Raw genomic sequence first — 20,587 nt, 5'->3', positions numbered from 1 at the left:
TGAAAACCTTGTTGAGTAGTGTTGTCAGACGCAGCAGTACTTACAGTTGAACCTATTTTATACGTAAGTCTGTTCTGCGTAATTCGTATTTGTACGTAATTTCCTTTAGGTCCCGGCAAAATGTAATTTAAAAGAGTGTTAATTAAACCTTATTTATACGTAATCTGTTTATACGTAATTCGCTGTTATACGTATTAAGCGTCAGTGAAATATATCTGAGTTTTGCGTAATTGTAATGAGCACGTACTTTTTAAAAAGAAACTACCGTATTTACGAAATTTCCTGTTTGTCAGCGTAGGCCGAAGTAGAGCGGTCGGGTTTCGGTGCTGAAACAGAACACAGAGTTTCGCCGAGTGACATTGTTGATCATTACTTACTGGTGACTTAACAAAGGCCAACCGAGCAAGTCCCCTTCACTCTCTATCTCGCTTCTCCTCTACCTTCGTCGTTTTTTACCTTTTCATTGCCGCCAAAGAGATACATTACAAGCAAAGTGGGCCGTTTCGGTGCGGAAACAAAAGAAAATACAGTAAATTTGAATATGAGAATTTCTTTCATGGGAACAACAGAGAAATAAAATGTCCACGGTGCCGGTATTTGGTGTTTACTGTTGAGCAGTAGTTTTGTCATACAATTGCTTTTAATTAGCCATGGAGAAGAGAAAAAGTAAAATTTATACCCTGGATGAAAAAGTAAAATTTATACGAGAAGTGGACGCTAATCTAGACAAAACAAAAATTGAAATTGCTTCAGACTTAAGGATTGCTTATATCACGTTATGTACAGTCATCAGTAAAAGAAACTCTATTTTGGATGAGTTCTTGAAACTGGGTTCAAAATGAGCAAAGTGCAGCCGTCAGACAGAAGGAAGGTAGGTAGATTTGGAGAATGCACTTTTCACATGGTTCCAGCAAAAGCGGGCTGCAGCTCTACCGATTAGTGGCGACATGCTAAGGCAAAGGCGATATTTAGCTAAAATGATGAGTATCACTGCTGATTTCAAGGCTTCATCAGGATGGTTGCAAGGATTTAAAGATCGTCATGGAATCACAGGGAGAACAATTTGCAGTGACTTAAAAGCTATGGACGACATCACGGTGCAATACTGGAAAGGAGAGGTTCTGACGAGTATCGTAAGCGATTATCAGCCTCCAAACATCCACAATTGTGATTAGACCGGCCTATTCTACAATGTCCTTCCTAATAAAACATTAGCTGAAAAAGGTGACTCATGTCATGTAGGGAAGAAAAGTAAAATTCGTGCAACAGTACTTCTCGCACCAATGCAGATGGATCTGACAAACTTCCTCCACTTGTGATAGGAAAATCGAAGAATCCGAGGTGTTTTAAGGGTGCGAAAACAAAACCTACGGATTTGAATCCAACAGAAATTCTTGGATGACTATGCTTCTAATGGAACATTGGTTGACAAAACTGGACATTAAAATGAAAAATAAACAGAACTTCTTATGGATCAATGTGCAAAAATCCACCTCAAATCGTTCTGGAGAATGTCCGAGTGGAACATTTCCCTGCTAACTGTACCAGTGTTCTACAACTGCTTGATTTGGGCATTATAGAAAATTGCTGGTTCAACATGTAATAACACTGAGTGATGCAGGAAATGAACCTCTCTCCATTAATTTGCTACAAGCCAATGGACTTTATTTCGGCTGCCTGGAAGCAGATGTCATCCTCCACAAACGGCAACTTTTTCCGCAAAGCTCGTGTCTTACTAGAAGAGGCTGCCTCTAATGATGATTATGAAGACGAAGTTTTGTCTGGCAATGAGCTAACGCTACCGGAGGGTGTAGATTTCGATACTTTTGTGCATTTCGATGATAATTTGGCTCTATGTGGAGAACTACCGGATGAAGAGATTATTGCTGATGTATGCCAACCAGCTATAAGCGATAGTGATGGAGGTGGAGATAATGACTTGAGTCTTGAAACACTTGAACTGAGTGAAGTGTTAAGTGAAATTGATGTGTGTAGGCGTTACATCAGTGCGAAAAGTTGTAGTGAAAATGCTTTGAATTCATTACTAAGTTTGCAAAAGGAGGTTATACTCTTCATGCAAGAAAAGTGAAACAAGCCAAACTTTCTGTTTTCTTTAAGGCTGGACCAAGTTCAAAATAATATTTTCTGTCTTAATGGATTTATTATTTGCAAGGATTTACACATGTAGGTCTATTTCATTGGTTTTTCAGTAAATATGTGATGTATTGTGTAAGTCTGAATTCTAAGTAATTCTGAGTTACAAGTAGTTTTTTTCTCTTCCCCTTGATATACGTATAAGTCAGGTTCAACTGTATTTGCTGGGCGCTGCGCTCACTAGCGAGTAACAGTTCTATTCTATTTTGCTCATTGTAATAAGTCAAGTTTTGTCTTTAGTATGGAATATTTATACTGTGGCTGTTGGTCAATTTACACAAGTTATAATGGCATCCACTGATCAGATAATTTCATGGATGGGTGAAACGGTGGAGGAAGCCATCTTGAACAACAAAAGTGATGGTAATGAAACAGATGAAGTTTATGAAATTGATCATAACTCTGAAACAGAAGTGTCTGCATGTTCTGAGGAGGAAGAGTTTCTTTGACCGACGGCCACATTTTTTTTTTTCGTTTTAGGAAAGAATGGAATTACCAAGTGGGGGCCTCCATGTTCTGCTACAAATGTTCAAACCAGGTGATATAATTTGGTGTCACATTTATCTGGAGTGAAAAGGAAAGCCCAATATGTCAAAACACAGTTGTTCTTTCCTGCAGAAAGTCTGCAAGATATTGTAATGTATATGAATGTACAGGGAGTATAATTTAAGACTTTGTAGTAGAGTACTGAGGCGTAGGAGTGCAGAGAAGCGGTGACAGAGAGAACAGTGCCTGTAGTGGCAAGCGGATGTTATCATCTCAAAGAAGCAGCATGATTTCGCCCTTAGAAACTAAACGAACTTGATCTCACTAACTACACTCACTGGGAAAAAAAAAAAAAAAAAAACTGCTATGTATTTCAGACAAAATTAATGTTAGTCTATTTTTAACCTGGTAAAATTCAATAATATGATATTACAACAACATTGCAATGTATTTCATATTAAACTGCCCATTTGAAAAGTTTGAGCTCAATGATTGAGAAACATTATTGATTGTGACAATCACAACAGTCCACCAATATGAATTTGGAAATGTCGATACCTGGAGTTCGGCACTGTTTCGTATGCAGTCCATTTGTCTACATGTTTTCAACACATTTCCGCTGCATCAGCAATGGGTGTTGCCACCTGTAGTTGCAGTTACAGCTGTAATTCGATCAGGCATGCTCAGGATGCACTCTCAAATGTTCTGTTATGGTGTGAGCTCCCATTCTGCCTAGAGCACAGCTCGAAGTTGAGCTAGTTTGTCAGGGGAACAACTCCTGGCACATCTCCCAAGCATATCCCACACATGCTCTATTGGGTTTAGGTCGGGACTACGGGCCGGCCACATCATGCTCTCAATTTAGACTTCATTCAGGTACTCACGTACACAAAGAGCGTGTGGGTGAGCATTGTCATTCTTCAGAATAAAGTTTAGAGACACCAAGCTTGACGTCGGTGTGGGGGTTTGTGTGCTTGTTGATCCCGAGGGCTGTGCCATCTCAGGGTTACTCATGTTGGATTGGCCTCGGTGTAGGGCCAGACTAACAAGGTGTCCCCCGAGTTGCGTGAGAGGTGCCTGTGCTCTTTATTCTTCATTACTATTTCTACCCTTCTATTCTCACCTTCTTAAATTTCATTCCTTTTCCTGTCTGCCTCCCCCAATCACAAGTTTCAGGTCGTGGCGAGGTGATACATAGCTACTGGAAGAGTAGTTCTTAGCGACCCCCTCCAGATACCATGCCCTCTGAAGTATATAGCCTTGCCTTTGGCATGTCAGGGCTCTGTCAGAGGTCGACCTTCTTATCCTGGGTACTCGTGGGACCAAAAACGGAACCTTTCTTCTTCTTCTTCTTCTTCTTCTTCTTCTTCTTCTTCTTCTTCTTCTTCTTCTTCTTCTTCTTCTTCTGACCAAATACCAGCGGACTGAGCCAGGATCGAACCTGCCAAGTTCGGGTCAGAAGACCAGCACCTCATTCGTCTGAGTCATTCAACCTAGCACAGAAATAAAACTGCAAACCTTCTCTAATATTAACCAATGTACGCAGATTGTATGGGGATACAATACTGTAAATTATACCCTTGTGCACATTTTGCTATCACATTGCGCTTGCTACATTCAACACAGCTGCACTAGACGTAAATGTAAGTATGTTACGATGTGAAAATGTTTAGGAACAGAAAAAGGAAGCTTGAATGTCATTTTGTTTTTCCACCCATGAGAGGTTTTGAGCATGGCTGCATATAGCTTAATTAATTCTTTGTAAGAATGAAATTATCCGCCTCTGTGGAGTAGTGGTTAGTGTGATTAGCTGCCACCCCCTAAACAGGACGTTCTGCCACGAAATTTGAAAAGTGGTACGAGGGCTGGAACAGGGTCCATTCAGCCTCGGGAGGTCAGATGAGTAGAGGTGGGTTCGATTCCCACCTCAGCCATCCTGGAAGTGGTTTACCGTGGTTTCGCACTTCTCCTCCAGGCAAATGCCAGGATGGTACCTAACTTAAGGCCACGGCCGCTTCTTTCCCTCTTCCTTGTCTATCCCTTCCAGTTTTCCCAGCCTCCTACAAGGTCCATGTTCAGCATAGCTGGTGAGGCCGCCTGGGCGAATTGCTGGTCATTCTCCCCAGTTGGATCTTCCGACCCAATATTACATAATTTATAACGTAATTTATCCCATAGGTGCGGCCACACAGATTGCTATGTACGCGATGCACGCTACGTACGCGATGGTTGCTTTGCGAACAGAAAAATACCTTCCTTTGCTGACAATGTGACTTGGCCACATTTCTGTATGCTACGTTAGTTCTGTTCGCTATGTTAGCTGTGTCGCGGAATGTTTGATTCTCAGCTATATGTGGAGAACTGACAACTTGTGTTATCTCTCATTCATTGCAGGATTTGCTTATTTAAAAATGATTCTTGAGCAACTAATTGAAGAAGTTCGGAAATATCCATGCTTGTGGGGAAAAACAAAACAAAACAAAAAAAACACACTAAAAGAATACCACAAATGCAGGAAAATGCCTGGGACATGATTTCTAGAGAATTGGATAAACCAGGTAATTTACACACATTGTCACTTTATGTAGAACATACAGCTTATCTGAACATATTTCCACCAATTCTATTCAAGAAGTATCATTCGAAATGAAAATTGAACCTTCATGTTTTAATTACAAGGTTACACTGTTACAAATTTTAGAGTACAGTAAACTGGAGCAGTATCGAACACGGAAGTTATTTCAGGCAAAAACACAACTTTTCATATTTCAAGTCGGCAGTGCCACATCCCTGAGGCTATTTCTTCCGTGCTATTTTCCGCCTATTTTTTAAACACTAGACCATGGTTTTTGACATACTGTTGTCTTCTACACGTCCTAGTGTTGTTATAGCAGTGTTAAAAATATCGCCATTATTGCTAATGTTTTGTCGTATTAAAAACTTTCATTACCAGGGTATTCCTGCTTCAGCACTCCATTAAGTATATGACTGAGTAAGAACATCAAAAGACAGCGTACTGAAGGCAGTCACAGGATGGTGAAATCTTATTTCGTGGGGTTATATTGGACACTTAAATTTAACAATTATTCCAACAGTTTCTAAAAATGAAGATATACATTATAACTACAAAGGAAATTTTCAACAGTGTCACGTTTTCTGAATTATATATATCATATTTGATCAGCTGTATTCAGTAATATTAAAATCTGACCAATATTACCCATACTACGTATGGTACTCTTAATTTTATATTTAGCTTAGCAAAATAAATATATATTTAAAATTTTGCATAATTTGGTCATGTATCCCACGTAGAAACCATCACTTCTTTCAGGCTAGTAACTTACACGATTTACCATTCTCTGTTGCCATTCAACTCGATATTCCTTAATTTTGGACTTTTAATGTTTCTAATTGTTGAGTTTGTTGCAGTGGTAGCCTCCAACTGAAAGAAATAGGCTAGTTTGTGTGTATGCATTCTTCACCATCTGCAAGTGCAGCAGTGTTGGCCAGGGTTGCTTCTTGTCTTGTAAAATTGTGCAAGACAACAGTAGCTAGGATTGTCTCATCAGCAAGCTCAACATGGCATTCCAGAGAGCGATGATATATCCTCCAAGTATTAGCAAGGATACCAAAGGCATTTTCAGCAGTGTATCTACTTCTTGAAAGACAATTATTGAAAGTCTTCTCTGAGTCACTCTGAGATTTCAACCAGTTTGGGGATAAGGCCTCATGAGTTACTTTCACCAGCTGTAATGTAAGGTAAAGGAACGCCTGCTACAATTTCACCCGGAGGTAATCCCATACTTTGTTGTCTCAGGTGCTTACCTATATTACTGTTGACAAGCACGTTTCCATCACTAACTCTTCCACATTGCCCTGCATCTACAGAGGAATCTTTTATTAGCATCAGCTAATCCCAGCAGCATGACAGAATATCTTTGTAGTTGAAAAATTCTGACCCTCTTAATGGAGGGGCTTTAATATGGATATGTTTACAGTAGACCTACCCGCGTGATATGTGAAAGCCATGGATTGGAACAAATTCTGTTACTAGGTACCTGAAATTAAGCAAGCATATTACTGTAATTATTAATTGTAGGCCTAGTTTATTAGTATCAAGTACTCTATGCATAACGATTTGTTCATATTCATTCAAAAATATTCTTTAAATTAACTTCATCATTACGTAACTGTTTTATCAAATGATGAAATTCGCCGTACTTTGTTCTCAGTAAATTAATGCCATGCACCTCATTCCTTTTATGCTTATATACTGAAAGTATAGTCCTCTCCGTGTAAGGACGTACCCTAAGGGTGCAACCTTACCCTTTCTCCCCTGTAATATTAAGGTATTGATTTATAGTTACTTTTCTTGTTGTTGGGTATTTTGCAGGTCTTTTTCAGTGTCGGTAACCATACAGTCTAGGGACCCTACTTGCCGATACGACGTCTTACATTTACCGTTAATCTGGCATGTTGGCAACGTTCGATCACTGTTCTAGCGTGAATTGCGTGTTGCCACCGCATTGCCGTTAAAGTCACATTTGTGAGAATATTTAAAGCATATTTTCTTTTTCTGTGGGATTGTAAATCTATTTGGCCAATACCAGGTAAGTAGAATTGTGGCATGTTCGGATAATGCATTTAATAACATAGTTTGTGTGAAATGATGAAAGTGCTCAAATATGCCAGTCCCATGTCTAGATCTACCGGTACATGAAATAACTCTCGCGGGACGAAATTTTGGCAGTAGAACTTATAACATTATTATTTTCATATCCGCAGTGAACTTCAAAGCTGACCTAATTTCCGTTCACGGAGCTTGAAGATATTACCAGCCTGCAGGCTGAAAATCTGCCCAATAATCTATCTCCTTACTAGTTACCGGTATTGAAGAGAGAAGGAAATGTTCGCGCAAAAGAAATGGAAGTCACTGGATGTCTGGAACTTTCGAGAATCACACTGCAAAGACTTACTAAATAAAGTTCATCGTTTAACACGCCCCTCTTTTCAAGAATATGGTTATAGTACGCTTACTGTATATCAAAATAAAGGCAGATATATGTAACATTAATTTGAGTGAGAAAGTGTGTTTATTTCCTTAATTCCTCATTGAGCGTGGAAATCGACTTAATTATGAATATCTTGATTTATTTCATCTTAACTTTTATCATTTACTAGGGTAGGGAAACATTCATTATCGGTGTTTACATTGAGGTTAGTTTGTTATGGTTATGTCTGGTGATTTTAATATATAAACAGGCAGGTTGGCAGCAGTGATCAGCCATTACAAAAAATAGAAAAGAAGAGCATCGGGCGGCGATATTTACTTTCTGGGGTATTGCCTTACGTGGCAATTACTATAACAGTAGCTCATCAACAGAGTCATCAGTGCTCACCCATGTCATACTATCAGCCAACATCTCAGCCAAGACTGAGCAGTCTCATGCAAAACATAGCTTTCTGTGTGGCCACGTGGGGTAGTGAACATAGCACACATCTTGTACGTAGCGGACATAACGTAGTGTTCTGTGTGGCCTCAGCTTTATGCTGACAGTTGATTTTACTTCTCTTACAATAATTATATATAAGCTGGTGTGGGAGTACATTTATGGTTTTGCATGGACCTTGTAGGTATGCACTGTTTGTCCCTGTTACAATTATTATTCTTCACAGTCTGACACATAGTTAAATAATGTTGTTAAAACTATTAGCTATGCTAGAAATAGTTTCATATAATACTTTTGATTTTATTGTTTTATGTACCTTTGTTTTGTAGGATTATTGGAGCTGGCTCACCGAGAATATCAAGCCGGAGATTATGAAAATGCAGAACGACATTGCATGCAGCTGTGGCGTCAGGAAACCAATAACACCGGAGTCCTCCTCCTTTTGTCTTCAATCCACTTCCAATGTCGAAGATTGGACAAGTGAGTCAATCATGATTAATTCTTATGATTTTGTGTGAAAACTTAATGCACTTAATACACTAAAATGTGCTTGACATGAGATGCAGTGATTTATACGTGCATTTGTAATCAATTTCAAGCCATAGGTTCTTTGTGAAATTTCAAGTGCTGTGATATCAGATGGTTTCTGAAGATTGTTACTGAAAATTTTACAATGTTTGTTACAATCTGATCTTGAAGTTTTTTTCAATTTATGTTTTTCTCCACTTTACAAATCCATTGGGAATTATTCCTGTGGCTCCAAAGAATAGACGCTTTATGGTAATTCTGTCCGAGTCGTATATTCTTTGACGGAATGGAATTACAGGCTCGTTGGTATTTTTCTCTTTACTGTTGACCTCCTTAGGTTGCAAAATAGTGTCTTCAAATAGACTAGTGGTATCTATTATTTCAGTTGAACTTTTGTTGCGGTTAATGGCAATTATGTCTACGCGACAATTGCTTAAATTAGTTACGAGATAATATTGTGTGTCGTGGGAGTTCGTGTAGTTACGTCCTAGTTTTTTTAAATAAAGGGTGCTGTGTGAATGTGCTGGCAGGTAATTGTGAGGGTTTTAAAAATATTTTTTAATGGAAGTGGTATCTTGGACAGATTCTGAATTGTGACCCTTGCCCTCAGGCTAGGTTTACTATGATGACCTGATTCATCAGATTTTGCAAAACCATTAGACACTCACTAGGACTATTTGAAAACTTGAGGCAATCTCAGCCATTATTGATTTTAGAATGCTTCAAACCTATTGGAGGGATAATGTCCTCTACCCGTTTGGCAAACCTAGAACTCCATCACAAGGTCGTGCAAACAAACTGACATTTGATGGAACTATAGAAGAAAGAAAGTGGAATTGGCTCTGACAAGCTGGATAGGATTGGATGATTGGAAATTGGTAATGGCCTGGTAAGAGCAGTCAGGTATGAATTAGGATATAAAAAGATGTCCTTAACTAGTGTCAAAAGGATTAGGATAAAGTTAAATATAAAACTCCCTAGATTTTATTATGCACTTGAAGATGGCTAATGATTGCTGGAATTAGTAGCAGGAGTATTTTTTGTTGAAGTTTACAAATTTCATGAAAATCTGAAAGTCACCAACGGTTAAGTTAGGCCTACTTGGTGATAGAAATATACAATGACTGGAAATGGATCAAAGAAGTGAGGGTATATTGAACAAGTGTGAAGAAGATGTGGATGCTAATACTGTAGGAATGACACACTTAACTTGATTTCTGTGCATTAGATAAGGTAACCCGTTATTTGAAATTTATTCTTCCAAGTTTCTGGCTCTCTTGTAATACCTGCTACAAGTTTCGAGGGTCATCAAATGGGTACCTATTCCATAGCATCTAAATAAAGACTTTTTAAAAACTTCGAGGTTATTCAGATTCAGATATAGGTCATGGAACAGGATTGATAGGCCTTATGTTAGTGACTGTTAATAACATGACCAACATGCAGGTTTTTGATTGAGGAGATTTTTATGTTGCCAGCCACTGAGTGATTTCATTATTTGATTCCTTTTTTTCTTTCTGGGCCATATCTGTGAAAAATCTTTCTGGCATCCTCTCTTGGATCTACATAAAATTTCTGGTTCAGTGCAATTTTCTCTACTGATGTCTGTGGTTTCTGCACAATGTCTAATCCCCTTCCAGTTTGGTAACTTCAACAAGAAGTACTTTTTTAAATTTCTTTCATGTAATTTTAGGGCATCTGGTACTAATGATGCTTTGTGAAAAACTATTCACAAAATTCTTCAGTGAATTAGAAATTGTAAGCACAGTGGAACCTCTTATCTGTGGTTTGACGAACCATGGGTCCAATCAGTTGGAGTCTCTGCAATAACAGGTGACAAGTAGTGGACATTATTTTGCCAGTACCTTTATGTCAACATTTGATCAAAGAACAAAAGATAAGTGTGCAGCTGTGTTGCTACCTTTTCTGTGTAAGTAGGCCATTATCAGCCCTTCCCTGTCATGCATGTTCTTCCTGAAGGGCCACAAAACAAAAAAAGTGCAGTGCTAAGTTTTACTGGTGTGAAACAAGTGAGCAGAATTAGTTATTGGTGAACCTACAATTTGAGAGTTAGTGAAATGTGAAGAAGAAATACTGAAGTTCGTCACAGCAGTTGATGGAGCATCTGCATTGTCACAAAGGAAAACTATGGAAGTCAAAACTAACAGATTGCGATCAGGCTCTTTATGTTTGATTTAGACAGAGACATGCCGTGGGTGTTGCTATATCATAATAATCTAAACATTGCTGAGCTGTTTTCTACTTCTAGCGATTGGCTAGTTATGTTTAAAAAAACCGAGCTCAATAGCTGCAGTTGCTTAAGTGCGGCCAGTATCCAGTAATAGGGAGATAGTGGATTCGAGCCCCACTGTCGGCAGCCCTGAAGATGGTTTTCCGTGGTTTACCATTTTCACACCAGGCAAATGCTGGGGCTGTACCTTAATTAAGTCCACACCCGCTACCTTCCACTTCCTAGGCCTTTCCTATCCCATCGGTTTATTTACATTTGCCTGTAGAGATTATAACTATATACATTGTGTTTGCCTTCACTTTTCCTTCTGAATCTGTATGTTTACCATATTCTTGACAATATTATCATCAGTTTATCAACAAATTTCATGGTTTAACTTTTTATAATATGGTCCGAGATTTGTAGTATCCAGATAAAGAACAATTTTCACGTGCATTTACAATATATACGATATTAGTACCTGTTACAAATTACCTCTTCTCCTGGGCAAATTTGAAGCTATGGCAAAATGATTACTTTTATGCAAGTAAGTATGGATGATGATGCAGATGTTCAAGTTATATTTTCTAGTATATGTGATAGTAAGAGAGAAGATGATGTACATGAACCTTATTCTGCTGGAGTAGAATTTGATTCTAATTATAAAAGTAACCATCCCTACCAGGCATCTGTTACTGGCATTGGACAAGGAACTGTTGTTGGCTTAGAGCATGTCTTTACTGAGACTGATGATTTTAGTTTGAGTGGTGATGGTGACAAAATCCCAATTGTTAATCAAACTGAGCAGTCATTGGACATAGAAGTAAATGAACCAAATTCTTGGGATACATGTTCTGTATCGACTGAACATGAAACAAATAGAATCCTGGAATGTAGGAACACACCAGATGCAGGTATTATGGATCTGTTACCTCCAGAACTGCCCATATTGTGCAATATAGCCCAGCAGATGCCAGGAAATAATTATGTTAGTATTGAAATGACATTTGTTGATAGAGATGAACATCCATAGACATCAATATCCATTGTTAAAGATCACAGCAAATGTTTTCCAAACAATTCATCTGGAAGTAAATGTGATGTAAGCTATGAATCAGTTATTGAAAACATTTTCACTACAGATTTTTCAGTGCAAACTGCATTATCACAAGAAGAAAATTCTAGTGATGTGTCATGTTCTGAAGAACCTCGTAAAGAGGTTTTATGTTCATCTGAATGCCCGACCAAGAAAATGTGACTGTTGAGAAATTTTTATCAGATCATAGGCCTACTGAAAATAAGGTAACTCATGAAAAGGAAGTGAGTTGTGACAAACCAAGCTATAGGAAAGGCAACAGGGAGCATCCATTATAATTCTCTAATAGAAAAAGAAGTTTTTCAGCTGGAAGAAATTCTCACTCTTGTAATAATAATCTTCTTAAACAGTGTCGACCAGCTATTTCAAATAGTGCTGATAGAATTAATGAAATTTCTCATGAGCAAGTGTGTTTTAGAATTAATGAGATTTCTCACGAGCAAGCGTGTTTTGAAACTTGCTTAGTTGATGTAAAAATGGGGGACTCGGATGGAAGATCTTGCAAGGGGGAAGTTGGGAATCTCTTGAAGCAATATCTTCTATATCCAGAGTATAAGGATTTTAACTGTTAGAATGTAATATATGATTGCTTCTTTATGTCTGTGGATGATTTGTTAGCAAGTCAGAATAATAATGGGGATAATCAAGAGAGGGGTAATGAATCTACAACAAGTTCAGCATCTCCAGTGGTACCCCCTTCAAGTGAGGATGAGGAGGAGGCAGGCTCTGACGTGGCTTCTGCTCTTGTGACTAAGGAAATTAAGCATAGACCAATAAAGCAGCCAACAGAAAAATTTGTTCCAACACACATTGCTGATAAACAAACAGAAGCTTCTGATGCATGGGTCTTTTTGGATTCAGAAGGAAAACATCAAAAGGTGTATAACGGTACAAGATGGCTCCAATCCCAATTACTGAAGCATCCGTTTGGATAGTGAATTTCCGGTCAAAAGACGGATATCCTATTTTTATAGAATTTGTTAAAAGTTGCTTGCTTTTATTAAATGCTTCAGTATGCTTTTCTCCCCATTTGCGTCGATAATTAACCTCCAGAAGTTCCTGTAGAGGTGCAACCATATCAGCAGTATAAGCTGGGCAGTTATCAGCGAAAAACTGGAGAGTCCAAGAAACTGCTGGATCGCTGCTATTTTCACCGGGTTTGGCTTAACGCCTGCACCATCAGTCACGTGACCCAGAAAAGAGTACTCTTTTGGCAGAAGTGTGACTTAACCAGTTTCACTTTGAAATTACTACAATTCAGGTCTTTGGGTGGTAAATCAATTGTCCTCAGGTGTTTGGTGTCTCACTACTGATGATAATATCATCTACATAATGGATCGTAAAATTCTTAACTTCCTGGCTTAAGTTTTCTTCTAAAGCTCGTATGAGGGCTGAGCTAGAATTCATCAAACCAAAAGGAAATCGCTGAAAAATATATGTCTGGCCGTTGAACATGAAACCCATGAGCAAGCTTATCCCAGTATCTAAGACGATATGGTAAAATGACGAGGTTAAATCTACAGTGCTGAAGTATGCCGTACCACCGAATTTCTGTAGATCTTTGATCACTGGCGCCTGTTATATTCGGGTAACAATCTTCTATTTATGGGCCGCACATGCAGGCATACCCGAACTGAACTGTTAGCCATAGGTACCGCGAGAATGGGGTTTAAAAAACGTTACTGACTTCAAAATAATGCCAGCCTCTCCATTGACCTGAGGGAACATTTCTGGAATGGGGTATGGCTTAATTTTGAATGGTTTCCAATTGTTGACAACTATCTTATACTTGAAGTTATGAATCATCCCGGGTTTTGATCCAAACACAGTCTCATGACGTTCCAATACGTTCTGTAACTTCTCCTTGTTCTCATCGTTAATTTTGGCTTCTGCGACTTTCTCAGGTAATAGATTCCCAAATTTCTCTTTCTCATTTTCTTCTTCCAGGTTGGTAATCACTGCTTCGAAATCCTGATGGACGTCTCCTAGATTTTTGAGCCTCTTGGGTGATTTGTCGTTCAACTCCTTTTCCCATTTCCGGTTGTGGTAACCCAAATTCCCTCTTCTGGGTTATAATCTATAATTTCATTCAATTTAATTTCCTCCTGTATGTTACTAGTTCGAAACTTAACAGTGTTTGTTCCCATATCCGTGACAGCTTGTTACTCACGAAGGAAATCTTTGCCTAAGATTAGGTTATACTCCATTTTGGGTAAGATAACACACATGGATGTGACAGGATGGAATTGCCCACTTCTTCGTCAAGATACGCCTGCTCTTTACAGACGGTCGCCCAATCTGGAATAATCCCTCAAACTTCTAGTTTTGAAATAGGTATTATAGGGATTCAAATCCTGAATTGTAACTCGTTAATGAGTGCACGCAAAGCCACAGTTACCGTCGCCCCAGTATCAGACATCATACGTGCGCGCAAACTGTTAATTCGCACATACATTCCTGGTAACCCTTTCACGGTTCTGGTCTCTACTTTAACTGTGTCATCAATTAAGTCTCCAGGCTGCACTATCCAACTGTCTAATGCCACTTCAGTACAACCCTCTTCCGTGTCCTGGTCCCTCGAAATTGCTCTACCTCTTCATGTTACTTTTTTTTGTAGCCCGCCCCTCTCTTTGGAATTCAGGCGCACTAGGGTTCATCTCATGTTCACATACGCTTGTTATGCAAGACTCTCCGTTCTGTTTGTGAATGACCTCCTTCCACCGGTCTCGCTCTGTCTGCTTCTGTTCCAACTCAGGAATATATCATTGTGAATCCTGATTCCTCTCTTCGCTCAGCAGATGGAAATTCCCTCGTTGTGTTCTCTGGTTCCTATTCCTCAGTCCTCCTATCGTGAATATGGTCTCCTAGTTTCCTCAAAGCGCCTATTCCCGTTGCGGTGTGATTCTTTATAATGCGGCTTCGGTCCTCCCCCTCGTGTTTCCCTCTCGTTCTTGTGATCTCTCTTCTCCTTCCATCATGGGGGTCTCCACTTCGACTTTTTTGGGTAAGATTCCCGGTTCATACCTCTTCTTTGCACCATCCGTGTCTCTGAGGTTTGGCACACTAGATTTCTTCTCTTTGGCTGTGGGCTATCATCTTGTGTGGAGTCTATTGTGTGTACAGCCTCAGCGTGACGTATCCTGGGTTGATCTAACTCGCGCAGTTTTTATGTTTGTCGCGATCAGCGTACATTGTACATCTACTGGTAATTGCCTCGTGGTAGCAGCACTAACTTCATTTTCACTAAGGGGGTTGTCAGGTTCTTCCATCTTGATCATTTGTAAAATATAGAACTTTGTATATCTTGTTGGAATAGCTGCAGCATATTTACGCGAGTACAATTCCATCCATAATTGCTGATGAACTGGCAAACACCAATACTTTTCTAGGAATGCCTGCTTAAAGTCGTAATTCCTGAATGTATATTTGAAAGCCATCATCCACTGTAAAGCTCTGAACTTGGGAGCGTGGGTTGGTGACCACAGGGCACTTAGCCAAGTCCTGGCATTGCTTCCACTTACTTATGCCAGGCTCCTCACTTTCATCTATCCTTATCGACCTCCCTTGGTCAACTCTTGTTCTTTTCCAACCCCGGCGGTATTGCGTATGGAGGCCTAGGGAGCCTTTCATTTTCACGCCCTTCATGGCCCTTTTCTTCCTTTGGCCAATATCTTCATTTTTTGAAGTGTCGGATCCCTTCCATTTTTTTCCTCTGATTAGTGTTATATAGAGGATGGTTGCCTAGTTGTACTTCCTCTTAAAACAATAATCACCACCACCACCTTTCCTATCCCATCGTCGACATAAGACCTATCTGTGTGTCGGTGTGACGTAAAGCAAATAGCAACAACAGTTATGTTTAAATGTCGGCTTGGCTTCAGGGAATTGAACATTCAGGGTGAAAATCTTAGGAAAGATGTGGTGGCTGCAATGCTGTTTAATGACAAGTTTCTGTCATTGATAAAAATGATTTTAGAGTGGAACAAATTTACATCGCTGATGGATTTGTTTTTTTGTGGAAAATGTGCCTTCAAAAAACTTTGGCCTAACAGTTAGACTTCCAACTCCGGTTATAAGACCAGTAAAGATAGGCGACGATGATGACATGTTCAAACCCATTGGGTTCACACAAACGCAAGTTGAGGATTATATATGTCAAGTGAAGAAACTACATTCTTTCTAGGTAATGGGTAATGAAGTGCTTTCAGTACGATTGTCACCATTAGCTCAGATGAACCAGTCCAGCTTCAAGTTGTGGTTTCCTAAAGATTTTGTATCGTCGGTAGAAGATAAAGGTCTTCCTCTCAAAACTGCTCTTCTGTTAGACAATACAACCTCTCACCTTTTAGAATCAATCCTGGTTTCAGAGAATGGCCCTATTAATGCACACTATCTGCCACCTAATGTAACTTCCCTAATTCAGCCAGTGAATGAAGGAGTAATATCTGCTGTCAAATGAAGGTACAGAAAAACATTACTTCAGTTTATCCTCTGAAGAAAATTATGCTGAATCCATGACAGAAACATATGGTGAACGGTGAAAGATGGAATCTTTTGACAATATCTCTATGATTATTGTTACAAGTACATTATCCCCATGTCCGTAGATTTACTGGCACGTAAAATAACTCCTGTGGGACAGAATTCCGACACATTGCACTCCGAAAATCCTTTACTGAAAAGGCAACATAGAAAAGGATGATATCGAGGCTTGTCTCAATCTCAATAACTCGTCACCATAAGACCTATCTGTGTCGGTGCGACGTTAAGCAAAATAGCAACAGCAAGTCTCAAAGGCATATCCAGATATCAGTACTGTAGTCGAGAATGACATGGAGGAATGTTGTTATTGTGGTTGCAAATGAAGAAGGATGCAGGTGATTAGAAGACCATGGCATCTTTCAACACAATTTGCTGAGGAAAATGACAAGGAATTCAATGATATTGACAAATTGTTGGTTGACACAGCCGGGAGAAAATCTTGCTGTCTACTGTGATGGAAATGGTTGACTCTATCAGCTTGTTCGAACAGCAGGACTGTCTATACCATCATTTGATAATTTCAATAACCACCAGGGGCCTGTTCCACAAAGAAACTTTGCAACTTTTCAACTTTGCACTTTTCGCTTTTCAATTCTTGCAAAGTGCAAAGTCTTTCTGTTCCACCATGATCTAGGTTGTACTTTTCAATTTCTTCTCAAAGTGAAAAGTCTTTGGATTGAGTGATTCGATTAAGTTTATTCCACGAGCAAACTGTATAGGCCTAATACTCTATGATTTTAATGCTTTACTTTTCGTGGCGAACTTGACGGTATAATTGTGGTACCGTTTAAGTTTTTATCATGGGAAGGAAAGGTTAGTATTACAAGAAGCTGGCTGTGCTGGAAGTTGTCAGGGAAAAATGTGACATCCTTTTTGACAACTTTAAAGATAACCTCTCAAATGATGACACATGTCAATGTTAACGAGAGTACCGTCAACACATCCACACACAGAAGGAAATTCACCCTTCATTAGAAATCCCGTCGCCTATATTATGTGAATTATCAGGCCAACGTACTGTTGGGACGTATTACATTTACTGTAACATCTATGACTTTGGTAACAGTTCTGCAAATAATTGATTTTGATGGCCCAAGCATTGGTGCTACACCGTGCAGCTGGGCACAATTTACTAACCAATGTAAGCATATAAGAATTTGTTCTTTTTCAGAAAGGAATTGACTTCTTTTTGTTGCATGTTTCAATAAATGACCAATCATTTCAAGAATATAGTCAGCCTGTGTTGGGGTAATACGAAATCACTCGCGAAAGTCTGTCGAAGTGAGATTATGAAAATTAATCTCGTCTTTGTACGTTCTCTTATTGGATTCTTCATCACTGTCCTCACTTGATGCTAACAAAAGCTCACGTCATAACGTGTTTATATCACTAAACCAAGTTCTACGTCGAGAAACTAGTGTACATACTTGTTAATTAACAGATGAAAAGGGAGTCATCTCTTTGCAAGATTTATGAAACTTTTCACTTCGTTTCTTTGCACTTTGCATTTCTGTACCAAAGGAAGAATTTTTCACTTTTCACTTTGCAAGCTTAATCTGAAAAGTGATGGTGGAACAAAATCTGAACTGAAAAGTGCAAAGTGAAAAGTTGCAAAGTTCATTCGTGGAACAGGCCTCAGATCTCTTGTTTAAAAAATTATTGCAGACTCTTAAGAAAGAGCTGGTCCCGTGGTATAGGAGTAGCATGCCTGCCTCTTACCCGGAAGCCCTGGATGCGATTCCTGGCCAGGTCAGGGTTTTTTACCTGGACCTGAGGGTTGGTTCGAGGTCCACTCAGCCTACGTGATTAGAATTGAGGAGCTATCTGACTGTGAGATAGTGGCTCCGGTCTAGATAGCCAAGAATAACGGCCGAGAGGATACGTCGTGCTGACCACACGGCACCTCACAATCTGCAAGCCTTTGGGCTGAGCAGCGGTTGCTTGGTAGGCCAAGGCCCTTCAAGGGCTGTAGTGCCATGGGGTTTGGTTTTTGGTTTGGTCTTACTTTCATTCAAAATAACAACTTGCTGTTCTGCACAGCAGTGTACATGAATGTGTCAATGCTATTGCAAGTTATGAATCTCATTCCATATTGACGGTTATCACTTTACAAAAGAAAATATTTATAAAATCCTCCTATCAATACAAGTCAAGTCATCTGTTAGATGAAGCAAAGTCTAATACATGTTTCAGCCTAATCTCAAGGCCATCTTCAGTAGTAAAACAGTGATTACATAATATACAAAGAAATTAAAAATCAGGCTCACGTTACCAATAGACTCGATAAGGATTTATTGAAAAAACAAAGCACTCTTGACAAGAAGTGGAATAACTTAAAAGCTTCCCACAATACTCCAAACACGCAGAATCACGCGCAGTCAAACGTTTTTCACCCGCCGGTAGTGAACCTCAGTCAAGTTGACCTTGATCCTAAGGACCTCAAGATATTAAATAAGGGACCAACACATAACTGGGACATGTCCTTCAACCACGACGATTTAATCATTACGTTGGCTGAATCTGAATTAGCGGTTAATAGGTTACCTACAGACGTTCAAAATGAGGTTAGATATGAAGTTAAGTGAAAGTTACTTTCTTCTTTCGATCAGAAACATACCGGTTCTGGCAAACCCAATAAAGAACAAGTCACCAACATACGCAATCTCAAAAAGAAAATTAAAGATAACGATTTAGTAGTAACTAAAGCAGATAAAGGTAATGCTACTGTGGTTATGGAGAAAAGTGACAACGTAAATAAAGTACAGTTCTTTACTAACAATCATGTTAACGCAGTAAAAAAAGATCCTACTAATAGAATACAAAGAGAGCTGAAAGCTTTAATTAAGAACTTTTTATTTTTGTTTAATGACTTAGAAGAATCAAAATTGATCATTATGAATCCCAAGTTACCTACGGCGAAAGCGTTACCGAAGATTCACAAGGCGGATGTCCCCATAAGGCCCGTTATTAACTTCAGTAGTAGTCCGACGTACAAAATATCCCAATTTATTCACAGTTTTCTTAAAACACATTACTGTATTCCTTTTAAGCTAACACGTCAGTTAAAAATTCCCTGGAATTCTGCAATAGAATAAAAAATCTCACGTTACCGAAACATTACACCCTTCACTCCTTTGACATAGTAAATATGTACGCGAATGTGCCTGTCAATAAAACCATCGAAATAGTAAAAAACAGTCTTTCCAAATTCAGTAAATTGACTATAGGGGAGATAGAAGAGTTTATTCAGATCCTCAAGTTTACATTAAATAATGGCTTTTTTACTTTTAATATCATACATATACCAACAGAAGGGTCTTCCCATAGGGTCACCGGCCTCGGGAATCCTCGCTGATGTTTACGTAGATTTCCTCTAATACACTCACATTATAGGTAAAATTAATGGGATCAAACATTGGATTCGGTATGTGGATGATACTTTTATTATCCTGGATTCTCACATTACTGACAGCAACCTGGATCCACACATAAAGTTTACGATAGAATCCGAGAACAACAATTCCCTTAATTATCTCGTTTTAACTATTACTCGCAATCAGAATAAAACCATTTCTTTTAATATTTACAGGAAGCCCACTCACACAATAAACACAATCCACCAAACTTCTCTACACCCCGGGACACAGAAGAAGACAACTTACAATAGTATGATTTTCAGAGCTCTTAATGTTCCTTTATCCCGTAAGAATTTTAGAAAGGAAATCAACACCATTTATGCAATAGCCGAAGGTAATGGTTTCAGTAAAGCTTTCGTGAATAAAATTCTCAATAAATTTAGAAATAAACCCAAGACCACCTTAGAAAAACAATCTTCCCCTAAAGAGAGGTTCACCACATTTACCTTTAAAAATAATATATATCCTATTTCAAACATCTTTAAAAAACAAGTTAAAAGTAGCTTTCAAGACCATTCACACCAATACAAAAATGTTTTTTAATTCTCATACTGTCAACAGCAACAAAAAATTTTCAAACTCTGGAATATACAAATTAAAATGCCAATCATGTCTTTCAACATATATTGGGCAAACAAGCCGCAGTTTCAATGTAAGATACTCCGAACATCTTAATGCCCTA

General features: G+C 38.8%; 1 protein-coding gene across 1 annotated transcript in view; it reads left to right on the top strand.

The window, feature by feature from the left end:
* sxc (O-linked N-acetylglucosamine (GlcNAc) transferase sxc) overlaps positions 1-20,587 on the top strand; it is a 378,462-nt gene that overhangs the window by 20,728 nt on the left and 337,147 nt on the right. The window contains exon 2 of the mRNA XM_067136873.2: positions 8,423-8,573. Within this exon, the coding sequence (XP_066992974.1) occupies positions 8,423-8,573 (151 nt within the window). The remainder of the gene's footprint in view (positions 1-8,422; positions 8,574-20,587) is intronic.

This window comes from Anabrus simplex, chromosome 1 (genome assembly GCF_040414725.1).
Source record: "Anabrus simplex isolate iqAnaSimp1 chromosome 1, ASM4041472v1, whole genome shotgun sequence".
NCBI classification, from domain to species: Eukaryota; Metazoa; Arthropoda; class Insecta; order Orthoptera; family Tettigoniidae; genus Anabrus; species Anabrus simplex.
Note: the sequence above shows the minus strand (reverse complement) of the source record. Positions and strands in the feature narration are given on the sequence as shown.